Genomic DNA, 20,239 nt, shown 5'->3' with positions numbered 1-20,239 from the left:
AACTGGCCCTACCACCCAGATTTCTCTGGGGCCAGGAACCTGGGAGTGGTCTTGATTCTTCTCTCTTTTCTCTCTCCCTATATCCAACCCACCACCAACTCATGTTTCTTTCCAAGCAAAACCTGTCTCAAATCTGTCCTCTTCTTCACCTTCACCACCTCATCAAGGTCCCAGCACCATTCCCTCCAGCTTGGCTGACTTCCAATAGATCTCCCTCAACCACTTCTGACACATTCAGCGTACTCTCTCTAGAGCTTCAAAAATGAGCCTCTTGAGACACAAGAAATGTTACTCCCCTGTTTGAAACCCTTTGATCACTTCTTACTGAACTTAGATTAGAATCTCAAAATATGGCCAAGGCTTATAAAAAAATTAGAATGACTCTACTTGCTGGTTAGTCCAGGACAGCTTGATTTTCACCTATTGGATCAGTTATCACCAAGTATTTTTAGTGCCTCTCTCACCCACAGAGAGTTTCGACAGTTTTGACCTCAAATAGCATGGTTATCCAAGCTAGGAGGCCCCCATGATCCACCTAACCCACCCCTTCATCTTCTTCCCCACCATTGCTCACTATGCACTTACTACATGGCCACATCGCAAGTCTCTTCAAGCTCTTTTCCAATGTGGGACTTGGTCGCATCTTGTGCTTCCTGCCTGTGCATCTCTCCTGCCCACTTTTTCACATGTCCCCTCCCCAAGTCTCAGTTCAAATGTCCCCTCCTCGCAAGGGCAGCCACCCTCTGAAAGTGTCTCTCCTGTGCCTAATAAGCTTCCCATCACTTTCTTCATCTGTTTCTTGTTTATCTCCAAATTTATAATCAAAAGCCCGTGAGCATTCCCTGCCATATTACTAGCACCTAGCATGGAAACCAGCATGTGACAGGTACTCAGTAAATGTTTGTTGAATCAATGAATGAATGAATGGCTGGATTGACTGAATGGATGACTACCTCATCCTGAGCCCAGAGAAGTTAACAGAATAGTAGGATCCACTAGACATGAGATTTAGGGAAGGGATTTGGTGGTACCACTAGATAATGAAATATTACTTAATGCTAAATTTTAAGAAAAGCACACAAAAAACCTGAGCTATCGAGTCATGAAAAGACATGGAGGGAACTTAAATGCATATTACTAAGTGAAAGAAATCAATCTGAGAATGCTGTATACTGTATGTTTTCAACTATGTAACATTTTGGAAAAGGCAAAACTATGATACCGTAAAGAGATAAGTGATTGCCAGGGGTGAAGGAGAAAGGAAGAGGAAGTGGAGAACCAGGGGGGCAGTGACACTAACTCCATATGATGCTATAATGATGGATATATGTCATTATGCCCAAACCCATTAAAAGTACATACATCACTAAGAATGGATCCTGATGTAAACTATGGACTTTGATAGTGGTAATGATGTGTCATTGTAGCTTCTTCGGTGATAACAAATATACCATTCCGGTGAGGGACACCAATGATGGGGAGGCTGTGTATATTTGAGTGTAGGTGATATGAAGGAAATCTCTCTACTTTTCACTCAATTTTGCTATGAATCTAAAATTCCGCTTAAACATTTTATTGAAAAAAAAAAAAAAAGGACTTGGGGTTTGTACCCAAGCATTGCCAGGTTTTCTGTGAGGCTAAAATAACCTTGCTAAGAAAAATCCTCAAGTTGTATGACTGGAAATTAAAAGGAAAAATTTGTATGACGTGATCAATGAAGTGTAATTCCATTATAGAAGTCCAAAAAACAGGGGGGGGGGATTTGGGGGAATAAAATGAGGGAGAAATGTTTGATCACCATCTGGCCACTTTTCCTTGGGCAGTTCTCATATAACCCATAATTGTATGACTATAATCCCCTACACATGTATACAGGTTCTCTCATTTGACCCCACACTGAAACTGTGAGTGATCATTAGTCAGATCCATTGCACTTGCCTTCACCAATCAAAGCCATTTTAAGACTTGGATCTGCAGGTAACCTAAACAATAAGATGTTAGCCTGAGTTGTGTTTCCAGGACTTGGAGTCAACTGTGTCTAGTTGGAGCTGAGATTGGTTAAGACTGGGTAGGAGCACTAACGCTTTAACCGGGCATGCTCAGGTGTCTGTTTGGTGACCTTGATGTCAGAGGGCAGAAAGCCCCACCCTCAGATAGGGCCAAATGCCTCCACTGTGGAACCTGCAGAGGCCTGTAGCTTAGTCACACCTGCTCCGAGGGATGATTACCACACCTTTCTCCAATCGCCTTTCCCCATGCTCCCCAGTCTCAGACCGTCCTGCTCCTTTTATCCCATCAACACACCGAGCCCCTTGCCTTCTGGGAGGCAGTTCTGAGAGGTGTTCTCTTAGGCCCGTGCTTGGCTGCCATGCTAATAGACGCTCTCTTTGCTGCAAAAGTCGGAGTCTCGGCATTTTGGCTTGCTCTGCCGTCGGACAAGCGAACCTGGTTCAGTAACACCACCAGTCTCTGAGGTAGGTCTTTAACAAGGCCAGAGGTTCAGAGAGGTCTGGCTCAGGAAATTAGAGCCAGGGTGAAGGAGTTTCTGTTCTGTCCAGAAGAAGGACAGGGATTAAGAGCTTGGGATCTGGAGTCAGAGTGCTTGGATTTGAAGCAGCCCAGCTCTGTCACTTAATGGTAGCATTACTTTAAGCCAGTCACTAACCTCTGCGTGCCTCAGTTACCCCATCTGGAAATTGGGGTTAATGACTGCATGCACCCTAAAGCTCATGGTGGGGATTTAATGCAATGATGCGCCTGAAGTACTTAACCTGGTGCCTGGCACATAGTAAGAGCTCTGTGCATTGTTTTTTCTAATAAGAGAAGCACTGGTCATGTTTTGCCAGCACATTTTCTGTCCCCATGGTCACTGCCAGGGGCCCAACACAGCTCTTACCTCGATCTGAAGCTGATACCATTCCTGGACTCTCTTGCTCAGGCCCTCAGTGGTCACCAGCCATCCATCCGGGGTCACTTGGAAGGCAGAGCCATCGTTCCCTTGGGTGATTCGGAATGAGTAGGGAGGACCATTCTCCGGGGAGTCTGGGTCGCTCAGGATCAGCTGCAGGACTTTGCTGCCGGTGGGGGAGTTTTCCTGAGACCAAGAGTGATGGGAAATCAAAGAGCAGAATGAGTTCCAGTCCTTTTTCTCACATCCTTCTGGATCCCCTTCTCTGGGATGAGTCCTCGACACTCTGGCTGCTCCTAGGACAGGCTGAGATGTCATTCGTTCATTCCGCCTGTCTGCGAATTAGTCGTTGACTCTGTCAGTCTAGACCACAGCTTCCTAAGGTTAGTGCTGGGTTTTAGAAACAAAGCCCACTGGGGCTGGAAGGGTCTTTAGAGTCCCTTTATCCTACAGAGAGGTGACTGGCCCAAGTCACATAGCTGATGACTAAGGTATACAAATTAGTGCCTGGATCCATGTGGAAGTTCTTTGATTCAGAAGGTCAATTAAAAACCTATAAATGGTTTCCCAGTTAGAAGACCACTGGAACACACATCCAGCGAGAAAATTCAAAGATGATTAGGAATTTAACTGAGAAAAATGGATCCCCTGGGGATGGTTCTAGTCTATGTTCTGTAACACAGGAATTCAGTGTGCTGTTAACTCTCTTTTTTGCATCAAAATCTTATCTCCAAACAGAATCTTTTTTGTTTGTTTGTTTTTGTTTGTTTTTTTTAGGATATCACCTGCAGTATATGGAAGTTCCCAGGCTAGGGGTCTAATCAGAGATGCAATTTCCAGCCTAATCCACAGCCACAGCAACACAGGACCCAAGCTGCATCTGTGACCTATGCCACAGCTCTTAGCAACACCAGATCCTTAACCCATTGAGCGAGGCCAGGGATTGAACCTGCATCCTCATGGATAGGAGTCAGATTCTTAACCTGCTGAGCCACAACGGGAACTCCTACAAACAGAATCTTATGAGCAGAAACTGATAGTTGCCTAACCAACAGGCATTCTTCCTTTCCTTTCTTAGAAAACCCTGCTTTTGTTCAGGTGTGGGTTGGCAATATCCTCAGCAAAGATGTGCCCCTCTTGGAGTTCCCATCATGGCTCAGGGGAAACGAATCTAAGAGCCATGAGGGTGCGGGTTCAATCCCTGGCCTCACTCAGTGGGTTAAGGATCTGGCATTGCCGTGAGCTGTGGTGTAGGTTGCAGATGTGGCTTGGATCTGATGTTGCTGTGGCTGTGGTATAGGCTGGCAGCTGTAGCTCTGCTTGGACCCCTAGCCTGAGAACCTCCAAATGCCATGTGTGTGACCCTAAAAGCAAAAAAAAAAAAAAAAAAAAAAAAAAAAAAAAAGATGTGCCCCTTCTAAGGGGAGATGGACTATGATTGGTTTAAATCAGTTATAATAATCTAATTCCCTATGCCAGTTTTTTGACTTAAGGCAATCATGTAATCTAATTCTGACCATTGGATGAGTCTACCAGGTGGGGGTTCTGAAAAGCCTTCTTCTTTGATAAAAACAGATTCTGCAAAAGAAGTCCCTGCTGTTCGCCTTTGAAGATGGTTAGGCAAGAATGTGACACTGGCGCTGTAGCAGTCATTTTGTAACCCTGAGAGAGAACATTTGGGAACTTCAAAGAAGGTAACCTAAAGTTGCGATATCATTTTCCTGCTGAAATGACCCGTTCTGGAATACAGTTTCCCATTAGACCTTTTCTTATTTGAAATAATGAGGCCTTATTATTTGATAAACTTTTAGTCAGGTGATCTGTTATTTGCAGCCAAAGCATCCTAACTCATACTCAATATACAAAACAGATGAAAGTGGGGCGATGCTGGTTGCTGCACAGAGGGATTCAGAACTCCGTCCTCTTAACTGCTTCCTCATCTCCCTCACCCCTTGTGGTCACAATTCCCCATGGAGTAGCAAGGCCCTCTCCAAATCCCATTTGCAAACCATTGTACGGTGGTAATAGCTTGGGATCTGGAAAATCCTCTGGGTTTGAATCCCCGATTTGCCACATTTTGACTATTGCACATTCCTGTACCTCCATTTAAGGAATCTGTAAAATGGGTATCGTCTCCTTCCACATGGCTGAGTGCCCTGTGAGACAGTGGATGCAGAAGTGCCGTGCACAGTGCCTGACCATTTTTAATTGTATAATCCATAATCCCATTCAGCAGCCTGTGTTGTTGTTAGGGATATCAGTGCAAGGTCAGGGTCACTGTTTGAGTGGACTGGTACCAGCCGTGAGCACCCTCCACTTTGAGAGAAATGAAGGTGAGATGGCTTCGGGATGCCTTTGGAAGTTTGAGTGTACCTGAACAGAGGTGCTGTAGTTGAGCTGGAAGAATCTTGGTGGGTTGTCATTGACGTCAACCACTTGGATAGCAACATCTGTGTCCTCATGCAGTGGGGGTTGCCCGTTGTCGGTGGCTCGGAGCCTCAGGGAATAGCTGGAAATCTACAGCAAGATGCCCAGGGGAGAGTTAGCAACAAGACCCCTCAGTCCTACCCCTTGATTCATGACTAATGTTTTCAGAAAAATAAGATGGAGACACTCAAGGAATGGGCTCTATGCCTGCCCACTGACCTTCTCATAGCATCTTAGGACCCAGGTTCTAGAGTCAGGCAGAAATAGGTTTGACTTCCAGTTTAACCGTTTACTAGCTGCAAGATCTTGGGAAAGTGACTAAGCTTCTGTGGCGATGATATCAAGACCCACCTCCTAGAATTACTTTAAGGACCAAATGGCATAATGTATATATAGCACTTAGCAAAGTTCCTGGCACAGAGCAGGTGCTCAATAAATGATAATTTGTTATAATGATCTAATGATTCCTGATTAATAGTGAGAAGGTGCCTGAGCTTTTTCAGGAATGTTCAAGGTCACTCAGTCCCTCTCCTGCCTCTTGCCTCACGGGCCACAGAGGCTCCACAGAGAAAAAGGAGTGGGAGACACTGAGAGTGGTCTGGAGGAATGTCAGAGTGGGGTGTTGACCACAGTTCATCCTCTGGACCTGCAGCAGGGCTCTATTCTGCTCTAATGAGCTCAGATTGGGACTCTCCCAGATGGCTTACCTGTTCCCAATCCAGGGTCTTGGCTACCTGTAACTCCCCTTTCTTGGGGTGGATGGCAAAGTGCCCAAGCTGGTTCCCTCCTACGAGGCTGTAGGTGATGGCACTATTTAGAGGCCCATCTTCATCAGTCGCTGACACCTGCAGTGGAGGCAGGTGATGGTTGTGAATGGAGGGGCAGAAGGGACCAGAAAGAAGTCTTGGTTCCCGGGGGTGTAGGGCACACAGACATGCCCCTCCCCCATAGATTGCCCTCAGGCTGGCAATCCCTGGACTATAGTCATCCTGGCCAAGGTAATCTCTTCATTTACATCCTGCTATGGACGTCAGCATGCAATGGTTTATTCATTTATCCATTTATCCATCCATTCACTCATAACTGACAGGGTTCTAGGGTCCTGTGCTACGAATTGAGGAATGTGCCAAAATGAATATGTCTTTGGGAAGTTTAATGTCTAATTTTTGAGGGCAAGTCTAATTTGGGGCAAAGTGCAATCAGCTTTATGGTGATAAATTTCACTTGGGGAGATTAAAGGAGGATTCACGAAGGCTTGAAGAGTAAAGAAGGCTTCTGGGAGTGGAGCCAGCATTCCTGGCAGAGGAAACAACATGAGCCCAGAAGTATGAAAGTGCAGAGGATGCACTTTGGGGAAGGTCACATCTTCCTGTGTGGTTTGAGCAGAGGGTGCATGTCAGGGAGTGGAAAGAGACAAGAACCTTGAATGTGGGCATCCAGGGCTTGGTTTCCCTCCACGAAGTAGGAATCAATTATATTTTCAATGCAAAGAGGTGTTATTTGTTGCCCCCTCCCTCCTTCTGCTCCCACACTGACACTCCATGTCCCTCGGGCAGTCTTCTGGGGCATCTCTGATGCCTATTTTATCAGTACCCAATTGAGATCGTATTGGAAATGGCTCTGAGACATTTTGTCATGAGCGAGTTTGGTTGCATAGCTATAAGTATATAGTGTATTCATTGATAAAATAATCCATACTCAAAGATGACTGGGAAGAGGAAGCTATGAACCCACCTGAGAGTCCATGCCCCACAAAGAATGACATTGCAGATTCTTACTGTGAGCACAAGGTCACCCACGATGGCATTCTCTGAGACCCTGGTGCTGTACAGATCCTGGGAGAATCTGGGCCGGTGTTCGTTGATATCTGTGACATTCACCACGATGGTAGTCATGTCGCTGAGGGAGGAAGAGCCCTTTCGGCTGCACTCAATGGACAGGAAGTACTTGGGGCTTGTCTCAAAGTCCAGGCTCTTGTTGACATACAGGATCCCTGAAGAAACAAGAGGTGATGGGAGCATTGAGGCGGTTGGGACCACAACAGCAGAGTGCTAGGGTGTCTTGCGCCAAACCCCAGGAGAGGCAGCTCCACTGGATTAGAAGAGACAGATCTCCCCATCATCTCTCCCATCTTCTCCCCCATCATCTCCCCATCTTCTCTCCCATCATCTCCCCCATCATCTCTCCATCTTCTCCCCCATCTTCTCCCCATCATCTCTCCCATCATCTCTCCCATCATCTCTCCCATCTTCTCCCCATCTTCTCCCCCATCATCTCTCCCATCATCTCCCCATCTTCTCCCCCATCATCTCCCCATCTTCTCCATCATCTCCCCATCTTCTCCCCCATCATCTCCCCATCTTCTCTCCCATCATCTCTCCATCTTCTCTCCCATCATCTCTCCCATCATCTCTCCCATCATCTCTCCATCTTCTCCCCCATCTTCTCCCCATCTTCTCCCCATCATCTCTCCATCTTCTCCCCCATCTTCTCCATCTTCTCCCCCATCATCTCCCCCATCTTCTCCCCCATCATCTCCCCCATCATCTCCCCCATCATCTCTCCCATCATCTCTCCCATCATCGCTCCATCTTCTCCCCCATCTTCTCCCCATCATCTCTCCATCTTCTCTCCCATCATCTCTCCCATCATCTCTCACATCATCTCTCCATCTTCTCCCCCATCATCTCTCCCATCATCTCTCCCATCATCTCTCCATCTTCTCCCCCATCATCTCTCCATCTTCTCTCCCATCTTCTCTCCCATCTTCTCTCCCATCTTCTCTCCCATCTTCTCTCCCATCTTCTCTCCCCATCATCTCCCCATCATCTCCCCCATCATCTCCCCCATCATCTCCCCCATCATCTCTCCCATCATCTCTCCCATCTTCTCTCCCATCATCGCTCCATCTTCTCCCCCATCTTCTCCCCATCTTCTCCCCATCTTCTCCCCATCATCTCTCCCATCATCTCTCCCATCATCTCTCCCATCATCTCTCCCATCATCTCTCCCATCATCTCTCCCATCATCTCCCCATCTTCTCCCCCATCTTCTCCCCCATCTTCTCCCCATCATCTCTCCCATCATCTCTCCCATCATCTCCCCCATCATCTCCCCCATCATCTCTCCCATCATCTCCCCCATCATCTCTCCCATCTTCTCCCCATCATCTCTCCCATCATCTCTCCCATCATCTCCCCCATCATCTCCCCCATCATCTCCCCCATCATCTCTCCCATCATCTCCCCCATCATCTCTCCCATCTTCTCCCCATCATCTCTCCCATCATCTCTCCCATCATCTCTCCCATCATCTCTCCCATCATCTCCCCCATCATCTCTCCCATCTTCTCCCCATCATCTCTCCCATCATCTCTCCCATCATCTCTCCCATCATCTCTCCCATCATCTCCCCCATCATCTCTCCCATCATCTCTCCATCATCTCTCCATCTTCTCTCCCATCTTCTCTCCCATCTTCTCTCCCATCTTCTCTCCCATCATCTCCCCCATCATCTCCCCCATCATCTCTCCCATCATCTCTCCCATCTTCTCCCCATCATCTCTCCCATCATCTCTCCCATCATCTCCCCCATCATCTCCCCCATCATCTCCCCCATCATCTCCCCCATCATCTCCCCCATCATCTCCCCCATCATCTCTCCCATCATCTCTCCCATCTTCTCTCCCATCATCTCTCCCATCATCTCTCCCATCATCTCTCCCATCATCTCTCCCATCATCTCTCCCATCATCTCTCCCATCATCTCCCCCATCTTCTCCCCCATCTTCTCCCCCATCTTCTCCCCCATCTTCTCCCCCATCTTCTCCCCCATCTTCTCCCCATCATCTCTCCCATCATCTCCCCATCTTCTTCCCCATCATCTCCATCATCTGCCTCCTTCCTTCCTGTTACATCCCGCTTCATCTCCTTTCTTTTTCCTTATTGCCATTCTCAACAGCAGTTTCCCTCATTTATTTCTTCACTATTTCATTGAAATCTCATGAAAATCTATTATATTAACTCTATCTCATGTAGATCTATAATAACTGTATAGAGCAGGAACAAGCATGATTTCCATTTTCTGGGTAAGTCTACTGATGCTCCCAACAGCTAAGTGACCTACCCAAGCTCACTTGGATAGTAAATGACAGAACTTAGATTATAGAGTTTTATAACACCCTAGAGAGTTTTATTCTAAGTTGTTCAATAGATGGTTACAGCAGAAATTTCTTACTCTAAAAATTGGAAAATAAAAGAACAAGCATTTATCTTGCCACTCCTGAATGCTAAATAGCTAATGGTGGAAAAGTCTTCTTTATAAAATAATTCCAGTTAGCCCATGAATGAAGAATGATAAGGTTAGAAAAATCACCATTTTGCAGCCCCTAATGAAGTAATGTATCTAAGAAATAATCATAAGAGTCTGTTAAAAACTATTGGAAGAGCTAACGAAGAGCTCTATGCTGGATGGTTCAGACTAACAACCTCCAAGCCACCGTCAGGCTTAACCTCAGAAAAAAGAACCAGTCAGCCACTATATGCTTCCCAGTGTGGTGCAAAGGAGAGCCTAGCATCATCTTTGAAGCATTGTTGGCAAAAAATTGAGCTTGAACCTGATCAAGGTCTTTGGTCCAAATGTCATTAGAGAGATATGCAGACAAATATAGACACATGTAGACATTTATATGTGTGTGTGTGTGTGTGTATATATATATAGAGAGAGAGAGACATACATAGGCATACATGGAGAGATAGACCTTATGATATCATAAAGATACACCTAGCCAATCCAAGATATTAAAAAAGAACCCTTGGAGTTCCCGTCGTGGCGCAGTGGTTAACGAATCCGACTAGGAACCATGAGGTTGCGGGTTCGGTCCCTCCCCTTGCTCAGTGGATTAACGATCCGGCGTTGCCGTGAGCTGTGGTGTAGGTCGCAGACGCGGCTCGGATCCCGCGTTGCTGTGGCTCTGGCATAGGCTGGCAGCTACAGCTCCGATTCAACCCCTAGCCTGGGAACCTCCATATGCCGCGGGAGCGGCCCAAGAAATAGCAAAAAGACAAAAAAAAAATAAATAAAATAAAATAAAATAAATAAAAATAAAAAAAGAACCCTGCCTTACATATGACCTGAATTTTTCTTTACATAATTGGCAGGAGGAAATAAAGAAGGAGAGGGAAATGTTAGAGATTAAAAGAAACTTAAGATACTGCCTACTAACCAAAAGCGGTATGTGGCCACTTGGGGGATATTGACAAGCAAACCAACTTCAAAAAGATGTTTATGAGATAATCTGAAAAATTGTCTGGCTGGGTATTGGACTATATAAGGGGATTCTTATCTTTTAGGTGTGATAATGTTATTATGGTTGTGTTTGTAGAAGGAGTCCTTATCATTTAGAGATACACAGCAAAGTATTTATAAACCAAATGATATCATGTCTGGGATTTGCTTTAAAATAACAGCAGTGGGTGGATGTCGGGGGTAAGGATGAAACCAGACTAGACAAATGTTGATAATTGCAGAAGCTGGGTGATGGAAACAAGAGGTCCATTATACTGTTCCCTCTATTTCTTTTATGTTTAAAGTCTCTGTAAGGAGTTCCCATTGTGGCTCAGCAGCAATGAACCCAACTAGCGTCTGTGAGGACTCAGGTTTGATCCCTGGCCCCACTCAGTGGGTTAAGGATCTGGCATTGCCATGAGCTGTGGTGTAGGTCACAGATATGGCTCAGATCCCACATTGCTGTGGCTGTGGCTTAGGCCTGCCGCAGCTCCAATTCAACCCCTTGCCTAGGAACAGGTGCAGCCTTTTTTAAAAAAGGAAAAAAAAAAAAGTCTCATCATAAAAACTAAAAAAAAAAAAAAAAATACCGCTCAACAGTAAGGTGGCTGCCTTAGTAGGTAAAGAGCGCTACTGCAGAGGTGCTGTGGGGAGGAAGCCACATGGGGACTGCTCTGACCTGAGCAGCCTCTAGAGCCTTTCCATGGGATTCTGTGGGATTCTTAGTTTCTTCTGTGACTAGGAGGAGAGAAGAGAGCCAGGTTCCAAGTTCTTTCTTTCTTTATGACAATATGGAAAAATTCATGAGTGCCAGGATGTTTGGGAGGAAGGCTTTAGGAGGGAAGCAGGCAGCCTTGCCCTGGGCTGCTTAAGCCCCTGATTTTAGCAAGTCCTTCGGGCCACAGCAGCCAAGGATGGAAGGTGCCTCAGCCTCCGTCCCAGGGCTGGGTCTGAACCCAGATGTGAACCTGCAGAGTGGGAGGAGAGAGTCCTCATCACAGTCCTTGGAGGGAACATAGTGGAACAAGGTGTGTACCCGTATAAGCTGGCCCCATGCTTCCAAAAGAGACTGGGCATCTGGAGAGATGCAGAGTGAAGAAAAGGCTAAAAGATGCTGAGGAGGGGCTGTGGTACGCTGGGAATCCAGTGTTCCCCAAAACTGTGTGTGTGTGTGTGTGTGTGTAGGGGTGAGGCTGTCTCACCTGTGCGGGCATCCAGGCGGAACCGCCCCTGCTCGTTCCCACTGACTACACGGTAGCTGGTCTTCTCAGCACCAGGGCGAGTGAGCGTGGCCAGCTGCAGCACCTCTGTGCCACGCTGGGCATCCTCGGGCACCTGCACACTGTGCTCGGTGCTCAGGAACACGGGCAGGTAGTCATCCAGGCCCACCACGGAGATGGTGACAGTACCCAGGGTGGACAGCGGTATTGGGGTGCCCAGGTCAGAGGCACGGACAGTGAGCTCCAGGGCTGCTTTCGGCCTGACCCGCAGCGGCTTCTCCAGCCGGATCACCCCTGTGGTGGCTTCAATGGAAAAGTGGCCTTCCGCAGAGTCCGTGAGAGAGTAAACCACCTGGGCATTGGTGCCTGTGGGGGAGACAGAGAGAGTGATTGGTACAGAGGGACCCTCCACATAGCTTTCAGAGGAAAGGGCCTGGGGGGGCAGGGGCCCCATGAAGGCCAACCTGCTCTGGCTGTTGGGAGTGAGAATCTCTCCTGTGGACGTTCTTGACTAGGGTAGGGTTCAAGGCCTTATAGAAAGGTTCTTGTGAAGGGGAGCGTTGTTCTGCAAACCCTTAGCAACATCTGAAGCTGTTTATGTGGCAGTTGGCATCCCACGTGAGCTCATAGAGTGAAAACTGTAAGATCAAAATCACCCATAGCAAGTTCTTTGGTTGTGATGGAACAATTCTGTGTCTGGATTGTGTTGGTAATTACTTGAGTCTATGCACAGGATAATATTGAATAGAAGTACACACACCCACATGCAAATGAATGCATTTAGAAACTGGTGAAATCTGAATAAGACTGGAGTTCAGGTACCAGTAACATCCCAGGGCCAGTTTCGTGGTTTTGATATCATGGGCCATGGAGGGAAGCTGGGTGAAGGGTGCGTGGACCTCTCAGTGCTAGTTTTGCAGCTTCCTATGAGTCTATAATTATATCAAAATCAAAAAAATCAAAAAACAGGAGTTTCTACTGTGGCTCAGTGGATTAAGAACCTGACTAGCATCCATAAGGACGCAGGTTCAATCCTTGGCCTCGCTCAGTGGGTTAAGGATCTGGAGTTGCCGTGAGCTTTGGTGTAGGTCATAGATACGGCTTGGATCTGGCATGGCTGGGTCATAGGCCAGCAGCTGCAGCTCTGATTTGACCCCTACCCTACTGTTGGAACTTCCATATGCTGCAGGTGTGGCACTAAAAAAAAGAAACACAAAAAACACACCCATGGAAAATTCTTAATAAATCAAACCATGCAACGTTTTTTTCCGTCTTTGTCTCAGATATTGTTGTGTCCTTTGGTTGTGGACTAGATGAAGCAGTTGGCTCTTGGAGGGACCATAGTGTCTGAAGGACACCAGCACTTAATGCTAAGCTGTTAGAGCCTCACCCAGTGGGAGAATCACAGGCCCTGAGCCTATAAGGATTGAGTTTCACATACACTTGGGAACACACAGCCCTTTTGTTGAATTGTCATGAATTAAATGTGCATACCATATACTTCTTCCACATATAAATTTTTCTGGAGAGACCATACTTTTTCTAGAGAGAAAAAAAGTGTTGGTCAGGCCACATTTGGAATACTGAGGTGGAATATTTGGGTTACAATCAAACGGTTTGGAAGTGTTAATGGTTAAGGGGTGCAAAGCCAGAGGATGAATCCTAGAAAGGACGAGACTAAACAAACTAGGGAGCCCACCCAGAAAGGGAACCGTTTTTGTGTGTGTGTCTTTTTGTCTTTTCTTGAGCCACTCCCACAGCATATGGAGGTTCCCAGGCTAGGGTTCTAATTGGAGCTGTAGCCACTGGCCTACACCAGAGTCACAGCAACGCAGGATCTGAGCCGTGTCTGCGACCCACACCACAGCTCACAGCAACGCCAGATCCTTAACCCACTGAGCAAGGCCAGGGATGGAACCCGCAACCTCATGGTTCCTAGTTGGATTCGTTAACCACTGCGCCATGACGGGAACTCCCAGAAAGGGAGCCTTGAGGCTGGAGCCAGATAGTCCCCACCTCCCAGTCTCCGAAGGGCTGTCATGGGTGAGGAGCTAGATCTGTGTAGCTGCAGAGGGCAGGATCGGGACTAACAGGTGTCTGCTCCAAAAAGGTAGTACTTTGATAATCATCTGAGGTACCACGGAAGGAATGGGCTACCTAGTAAGTCGGGTGATCCCTGTCCCTGGAGGTGTGCAGGCACTGGCTAATTGAGCATTTGCAGGGCCTTAGATGTTAGATGCCTTTGCACTATTTGCTCTCCCTAGAACCCCTGCATTCCTCCAAAATCTCTCGCCTCCCTCAATGCCAAACTGAAACTCACTTCCTCTAAGAAATCTTAAATTTACTCGCTTGGTGTCAAACAAAGCAGGGTATTTTGATTTCTCTTCGTTACCACCATCATTGTCATTTCCTGTGTTCCTCTAGCTACTTTGACCCTGTGGGTATTTTTTTTTTCTCCTCCTGAATTATAAAATTTAATTGAAGAAAATTGGGTATATGTATATAAAAACACATATAGATCTCTACAATGAAACGCTTCTTAGTGGCAGAAGCTATAATTGGTACAATACAGAATCAAAACTCCTGGATGAATCCAATTTGCCTTGTAATAGAAAAGGATTAACCCTAATGAAAGCGATGTCATTAAAATTAAAACGCAAATTTTTTTTTTTTTTTGTCTTTTTAGGGCCGCACCCACGGCATATGGAGGTTCCCAGGCTAAGGGTCAAATTGGAGCCACAGCTGCTGGTCTATATCACAGCCAGAGCAACACCAGATCTGAGCTGCATCTGTGACCTACACCATAGCTCACGGCAATGCCAGGTCCTTACCCCACTGAATGAAGCCAGGGATTGAACCCATATCCTCTTGGATACAAGTAGGGTTCGTTAACTGCTGAGCCATGATGGAAACTCCAAAATGTAAAATATCAAAACATAAAAATAAAATGTAAAATATTCCACTTCCTTGTCTAAAAATTGATCCAAGAATTTAATAGGCTTAATGGAGTTTTGCCCTAAATTTATTTCTTGTGGCCAATTAATCAGAGTTGAATAATTCTGATTGCTGTATTTCAAATTAAAGGTTGGTATTCAAAAGGTCCTTGAAGTTACATGGTGGGATGGAAGGGGCTCCAGGCGTAAATGGCAGTGAGAAACAATGGGCCTGAAATGCCCCCATACCAGCCTCAAAACCATGCCAGAATCTTTTGTCGCCTAGCAGTGAGGCATGCAGTTTGTGGACATCTTAATTTGTAAGTGTCAGTAGACTAAGAAGGGGCTTCAGAACTCCAGTCCCAGAGCAATTCAGAAAAAGCCAAAGCCCCTTCCACGTAACCCCACAGGCAGATGGCCTCCAGTCCTTCTCTTTCTCACCTTGGTCGGGATCCCGGGCCAATACCACTGCCACGGGAGTCTTCACTGTGGTGTTGTCAAAGACCGCCACAGCACAGTGGCTCGGGAAGAACCTGGGGGCGTTGTCATTTACGTCCTCCACGTGGAGGGTCACATCCGCTTGGCAGGACTGGCCGCCTCCATCTGTTGCCTTGGCAACAAGGCTGTATACATCTTTCTTCTCTCGGTCTAGGGCTGTTAGTGTGATCAGCTCCCCTGGCCAGAGAAAGAACAGCAAGTGAGCTTTCTCTGGGGGCCATGTCCGTCCAGATGTGTCTTCCAGAGGTTTATGCAAGACAACCCCAGCCACACAGAGTATCGTCACAGAGAAAAAGGGGTTAGTTCTGTGTACAAATAGTTAGGAAGGAAGCAATCCTTTTTCTTCCAACACCTGCTTGCCTCCCTACTTAAACCCAACCACCACACCCCCAATTTAAGATCTGCACTAACAAGCTACAAAGACCACACATTTTTAAAGGTCAGTTAGGCAATTTCTAACAGCACTTAAAATGCGTTTATCCTTTGGCCGCAGTTTCACTTCTAGGAATGTATCCTACAGAATAATCAGCCCAAGGTTAAAAATATACATAGAGATCTTTTCTGCAGCATCCTTTTAAATAGCAGCATACTGAAAACATCCTATATGTCTTTCAAAAAGATACTGGTTAAATATATTATCATTTAGCCATATAGTAAAATATTATGCAGCCAAAAAGTACTTATGATAGAGCTTTATGCACTGCCTAATTAATAGCTCCAATATGCTGCTACAAGGAAAAAAAGCAAGTCACAAAATAGTATGCTATATAGAATTTTGAGGATGCATGGAAAAACATTCTGAGAGAATACAAACCAGGAGTGCTTATCTTTGAGGGGGGGACTGAGCCTTATTGTGTGCCAGATCTGAGCTAGATTTCTATATACTTTATCTGTTGAGACCCTTACAACAATGTGGTGAAGTTTTACCTCAGCCTGTAGCATATAATCTTGAGACCATGACTTAGACCACAATTCTCACCTACTTGAATTCTTTAATGGCTCTAAAGGTATGATTAGCAGCCCCCCCTACCCTCCTCGAGGGTCTCTTCCTTTGCCTTCCTCCTCTCCTTCTGTGCACCAGTTTGGGGCTCTACCAGGTCCTCAGATGTGTGTGCTCTTTTCCAAAGCAAGGTCCTCATATAAAATCTCCTTCTGCCTTGATAATGTCCATCCCTACCACCACCTTATGCTCAGCTAACTTTTAGATATCCTCAAGTCTCACAAAAAATATTCCCTCAGAGTTTTACTTAACCCCATGCCCAAGCTTAAGTCAAGTTCTGTCCAACCTCCCCAGCACCCTGTGCTTTTTCTTAACTCAGCACATGTCAAATCACTGATTCAATAATGGCCTTTCCCACTTGATTGTAAAGACCCAGATCTTGTCTCATCAGTTTGTCGATTATGTCCTCAGCATCTAGTGAATGCTCGGCACATGGTACCCATATATGTTTGCCGAGCAAACAGATGGTTGGATAAGTCATTTCCTATTTCTCCTCCAAGGACCCTGGGTACTGGGCAGGAAACCTACCTGTGTGAGGATCCAGCTTAAAGTCATCTGCCCCAGGACCGTGCAGAGAATATGTGATCTGAGCATTGGTATCAGAGTCCAAGTCTGTTGCAGAAACTTTCAAAATGAAGTGTCCTAGAGGTACGTCTTCACTGACTTTGCCAGTGTAGAGGAGCTGGAGATGAAGACAAAGAGGAGGGACGTTGTGGAGGTACACTGAGATCCAGAGAGAGGCAGAGCGACAGAGAGAGGGAGACAGAAGCAGAGAGAGCGATGGAGAGCAGAGATGGAAGGGGGTAGGTGGGGAGAGAAGCAGAGAGAGGGAGGGAGACGAACAGAGAGATGGAGATGAGACGGAACAGGGAAGGCAAATGGAGATTAAAACGAAGAGAAAGGTGGCAGGAGACCTAGTCAGAAGAGCAGAGAGGGAGAGAAGTTCCACATCCAAAAGCCCACACTCAAGGCTAGAAGGACCTGCCACAGTCTGTTCCTCCCCAGGGGCCACATTGCAGGAAATGTGCCACAGGGGAGAGGCTGCAGCTCCCTGAGAACCCAGGGTTCCTCTAGCTGCTGGCTCTGGACACAGCTTCCAACTGGCTCCCCCCACTGCAGGGTGTGGGTGGGCACGAACCCGGGTACAGGCTTTGTGCCAGGGCTGGGGGCTCTGTGCCCCCCAGGCCTCTTTTCCCTGTCTCTGGTGATGTTCTTGACCACCTCTGAGAAGGTCAGGGTGCGCTTGGCCCCAGCCACTCCCAGCACAGGTTGGTGGGAAGGATGGCTGAGGGGAAAGAAGAAGGCATAGCCACTGTTCTCCCCTCAAGAGGCTTCCCTTCTGAGACCACCCAAGAGGTAGTCAGTCTTGGATTCTGCGAAGACATTTTCCATGCACCCTGCTTGATAACCAAGGTTCTTTTTTCCTACTGTGCTTTCTGTGAAGTTGGAATGTAGAAGACTGAGGAAGAAAAGGTGATAGAATATGTGATTATTGTGTGTTCCAAGGTATACATCCACTTATATGCATGTGCAAATAGTGTCAAGAATTGAAGTATACATGCATGTAAATGCATATGTAAATATGTTTGTGTGAGATGTATATTGCAGGTGTTGATGGGTGCATATATATATATATATATATATAGGTGAATGTTGTGGCATACATGTGTAAGCATACGTGTAGGTTTCCTTACATGTGTCTTCCTATATATACACATATATGGGCATTTGCATATTTACAGACTGTTGTAGATGATTCTTTGAGTATGTGTATGTGTGTGAGTACCTAAGTTTGCATTTATGTATGTATACTGAATGGCTGGATTTTATATAAATTTGAATTATGCTAATTTGAGATGTTATAAAATTTCAATGTTAATAGCTTAACTTTATCTGCAAACCTTGAAGTAATGCAAATCCCCCCAGTATAAACAATTATTTATGTGTTTAAAAAATAGGTTGAAAACCAAAACTACATGACGATGATTGATTTCTGCCCTCTAAGCATATAGCTCTTCTCAACACATACATGCATGCATGAGTGCAGGTGCGTGCACACACACAAATACACACAAACACACACACCACTCAACATTTTCCTTGGGAAATTTAGTGTTGAATTACATAAGGACCTTACGAAGATCTCCCTTATCAGAAATGCAATCACCCTGTCTGTGTGTTTGCATATACATATAACTTGGAGGAAGCTGTCTATGCAGATGTAGGGATACACGCACAGAGGCATGGCGTCTCTGGGGCAGGTCTCTTTGGATATATTTGATAATAATGAGCCATCCTAACAAGCTGAGCAGGGGAGGGGCCTTCCCATTGGGCATAACAGACTGTGTTTGGAGAATGAAGAAGTTACGTTACTTCTGGATATGTTTTGCAGAGAAAAGGATGTTTTTAGGGCATGTAGGGGGAGTGCGATGGATCAGGGGTCCTAAAGAGCTTGATAACATCCCTACAGGCATTCTAAGGAGTTACTTAGAATGGTCCCTGCCTAAGGCACTCGTCTGAAGCCAGCTGCGGAGAAGCAAGAATAGGTATGATCTGGGCATCTATTCAGAGAAAACCATGACTCGAAAAGACACATGTACTCCAGTGTTCATTTCAGCACTATTTGCAATAGCCAAGACGTGGAAACAACCTAAATGTCCATAGACAGAGGAGTAGATCAAGAAGATATGGTACATATACACAATGGAATATTACTCAGCCATTAAAAGGAACAAAATACCGGCATTTTTAGCAACATGGATGGACCTAAAAATTATCATGCTAAGTGAAGTCAGTCAGACAGTGAGACACCAACATCAAATGCTCTCATTTACATGTGGAATCTGAAAAAAAGGACACGATGAACTTCTTTGCAGAACAGATACTGACTCACAAACTTTGAAAAATTACAGTTTCCAAAGGAGACAGTTTGGGGGTGGGGGGATGAGCTGTGGGTGTGGGATGGAAATGCTACAAAATTGGGTTGTGATGATCATTGTATAACTATAAATGTAATAAATTCATTGAGTAATTTAAAAATCCTTAAAAAAAATAAATAAATAAAAAATTTAAACTCCCCCCACCAAAAAAAAGAATAGGTATGGTCAATGCTGGCCAGCCCCAGAGATGGTACCAAGACCTGCTCCTTCCTCTTGCCCTTCACTCCAGCTTCCTTGCCTTCACTCCCACACCAACCATACCAAGCTCTTACCTGTGAGCACTGCGGACTGTTATCATTGAGGTCCAGGACAAAGATCTCCACAAGGACCGAAGCCTGGAACTTGCCATCAGAAGCTGTGACTCGGAGCAAGTACTTGGCCATGTGTTCGCGGTCCAGGGTCTTCCTCGCAAAAATCCTCCACTCATCTCCAACCTGGCTGATGCCAAACTGGCCCAGGGGGTCTCCCTCTAAAAAGATGGGACAGAATTTCCTAAAGCCGAGGAACGGGAACAAACCAGGTTTTGTGTCATAGATGGCTGCCCACCTGATACTTTTTAAAGGATTGCTGGGAAAGTCAAAACTTTCCACCCTTAACTAGGAAACCACTATTCTGCAGAGAGTCAGTTATTTGATGTTATGCAGCCTCTTCCAACTTCAAAGGCCTCCTGTTAAATGGAATTATCACTGTAAGTAACACTGCTCCAAAATATGTGACTGAAGGGCAGCTTTCTTAATTTCTTTTTTTTTTTTTTTTTTTTGGTACATTGGGGGAAGTTAAAGAAAAGCACTTTTCATTCTATAGAAAACCTTCTAGTATATAGTATCTGTTCAACAGTGGAGGAAGGGAGGTGATGCAACAACACTAAGCTCTCTAAGGTTTTGTTTTATACCTGAGGACATAGCTCAAACGGAGTTTCAGATGGATCACCAGCTTTGCTTCTGAGGCATCTTTCCTTGGCACCAATCACTGAAAGGGGAGCTGGATTTTGAGATTCTAGGATTTCAGAGTTTCGAGATTCAACTATT

General features: G+C 45.9%; 1 protein-coding gene across 1 annotated transcript in view; it reads right to left on the bottom strand.

The window, feature by feature from the left end:
• FAT2 (FAT atypical cadherin 2) overlaps positions 1–20,239 on the bottom strand; it is an 84,272-nt gene that overhangs the window by 19,157 nt on the left and 44,876 nt on the right. Inside the window, exons 11-18 of the mRNA XM_021076658.2 lie at positions 19,484–19,680; positions 16,801–16,954; positions 15,216–15,449; positions 11,824–12,207; positions 7,114–7,328; positions 6,043–6,180; positions 5,282–5,425; positions 2,897–3,094 (exon numbers count right to left, since the gene is read on the bottom strand). Of these exons, the coding sequence (XP_020932317.2) occupies positions 2,897–3,094; positions 5,282–5,425; positions 6,043–6,180; positions 7,114–7,328; positions 11,824–12,207; positions 15,216–15,449; positions 16,801–16,954; positions 19,484–19,680 (1,664 nt within the window). The remainder of the gene's footprint in view (positions 1–2,896; positions 3,095–5,281; positions 5,426–6,042; positions 6,181–7,113; positions 7,329–11,823; positions 12,208–15,215; positions 15,450–16,800; positions 16,955–19,483; positions 19,681–20,239) is intronic.

Source organism: Sus scrofa, chromosome 16 (assembly GCF_054392235.1).
Source record: "Sus scrofa isolate SSC_HxYL_T2T_F1_AM1 chromosome 16, Sscrofa_HxYL_maternal_Yorkshire_Landrace_v2.0, whole genome shotgun sequence".
Lineage (NCBI taxonomy): Eukaryota > Metazoa > Chordata > Mammalia > Artiodactyla > Suidae > Sus > Sus scrofa.
Note: the sequence above shows the minus strand (reverse complement) of the source record. Positions and strands in the feature narration are given on the sequence as shown.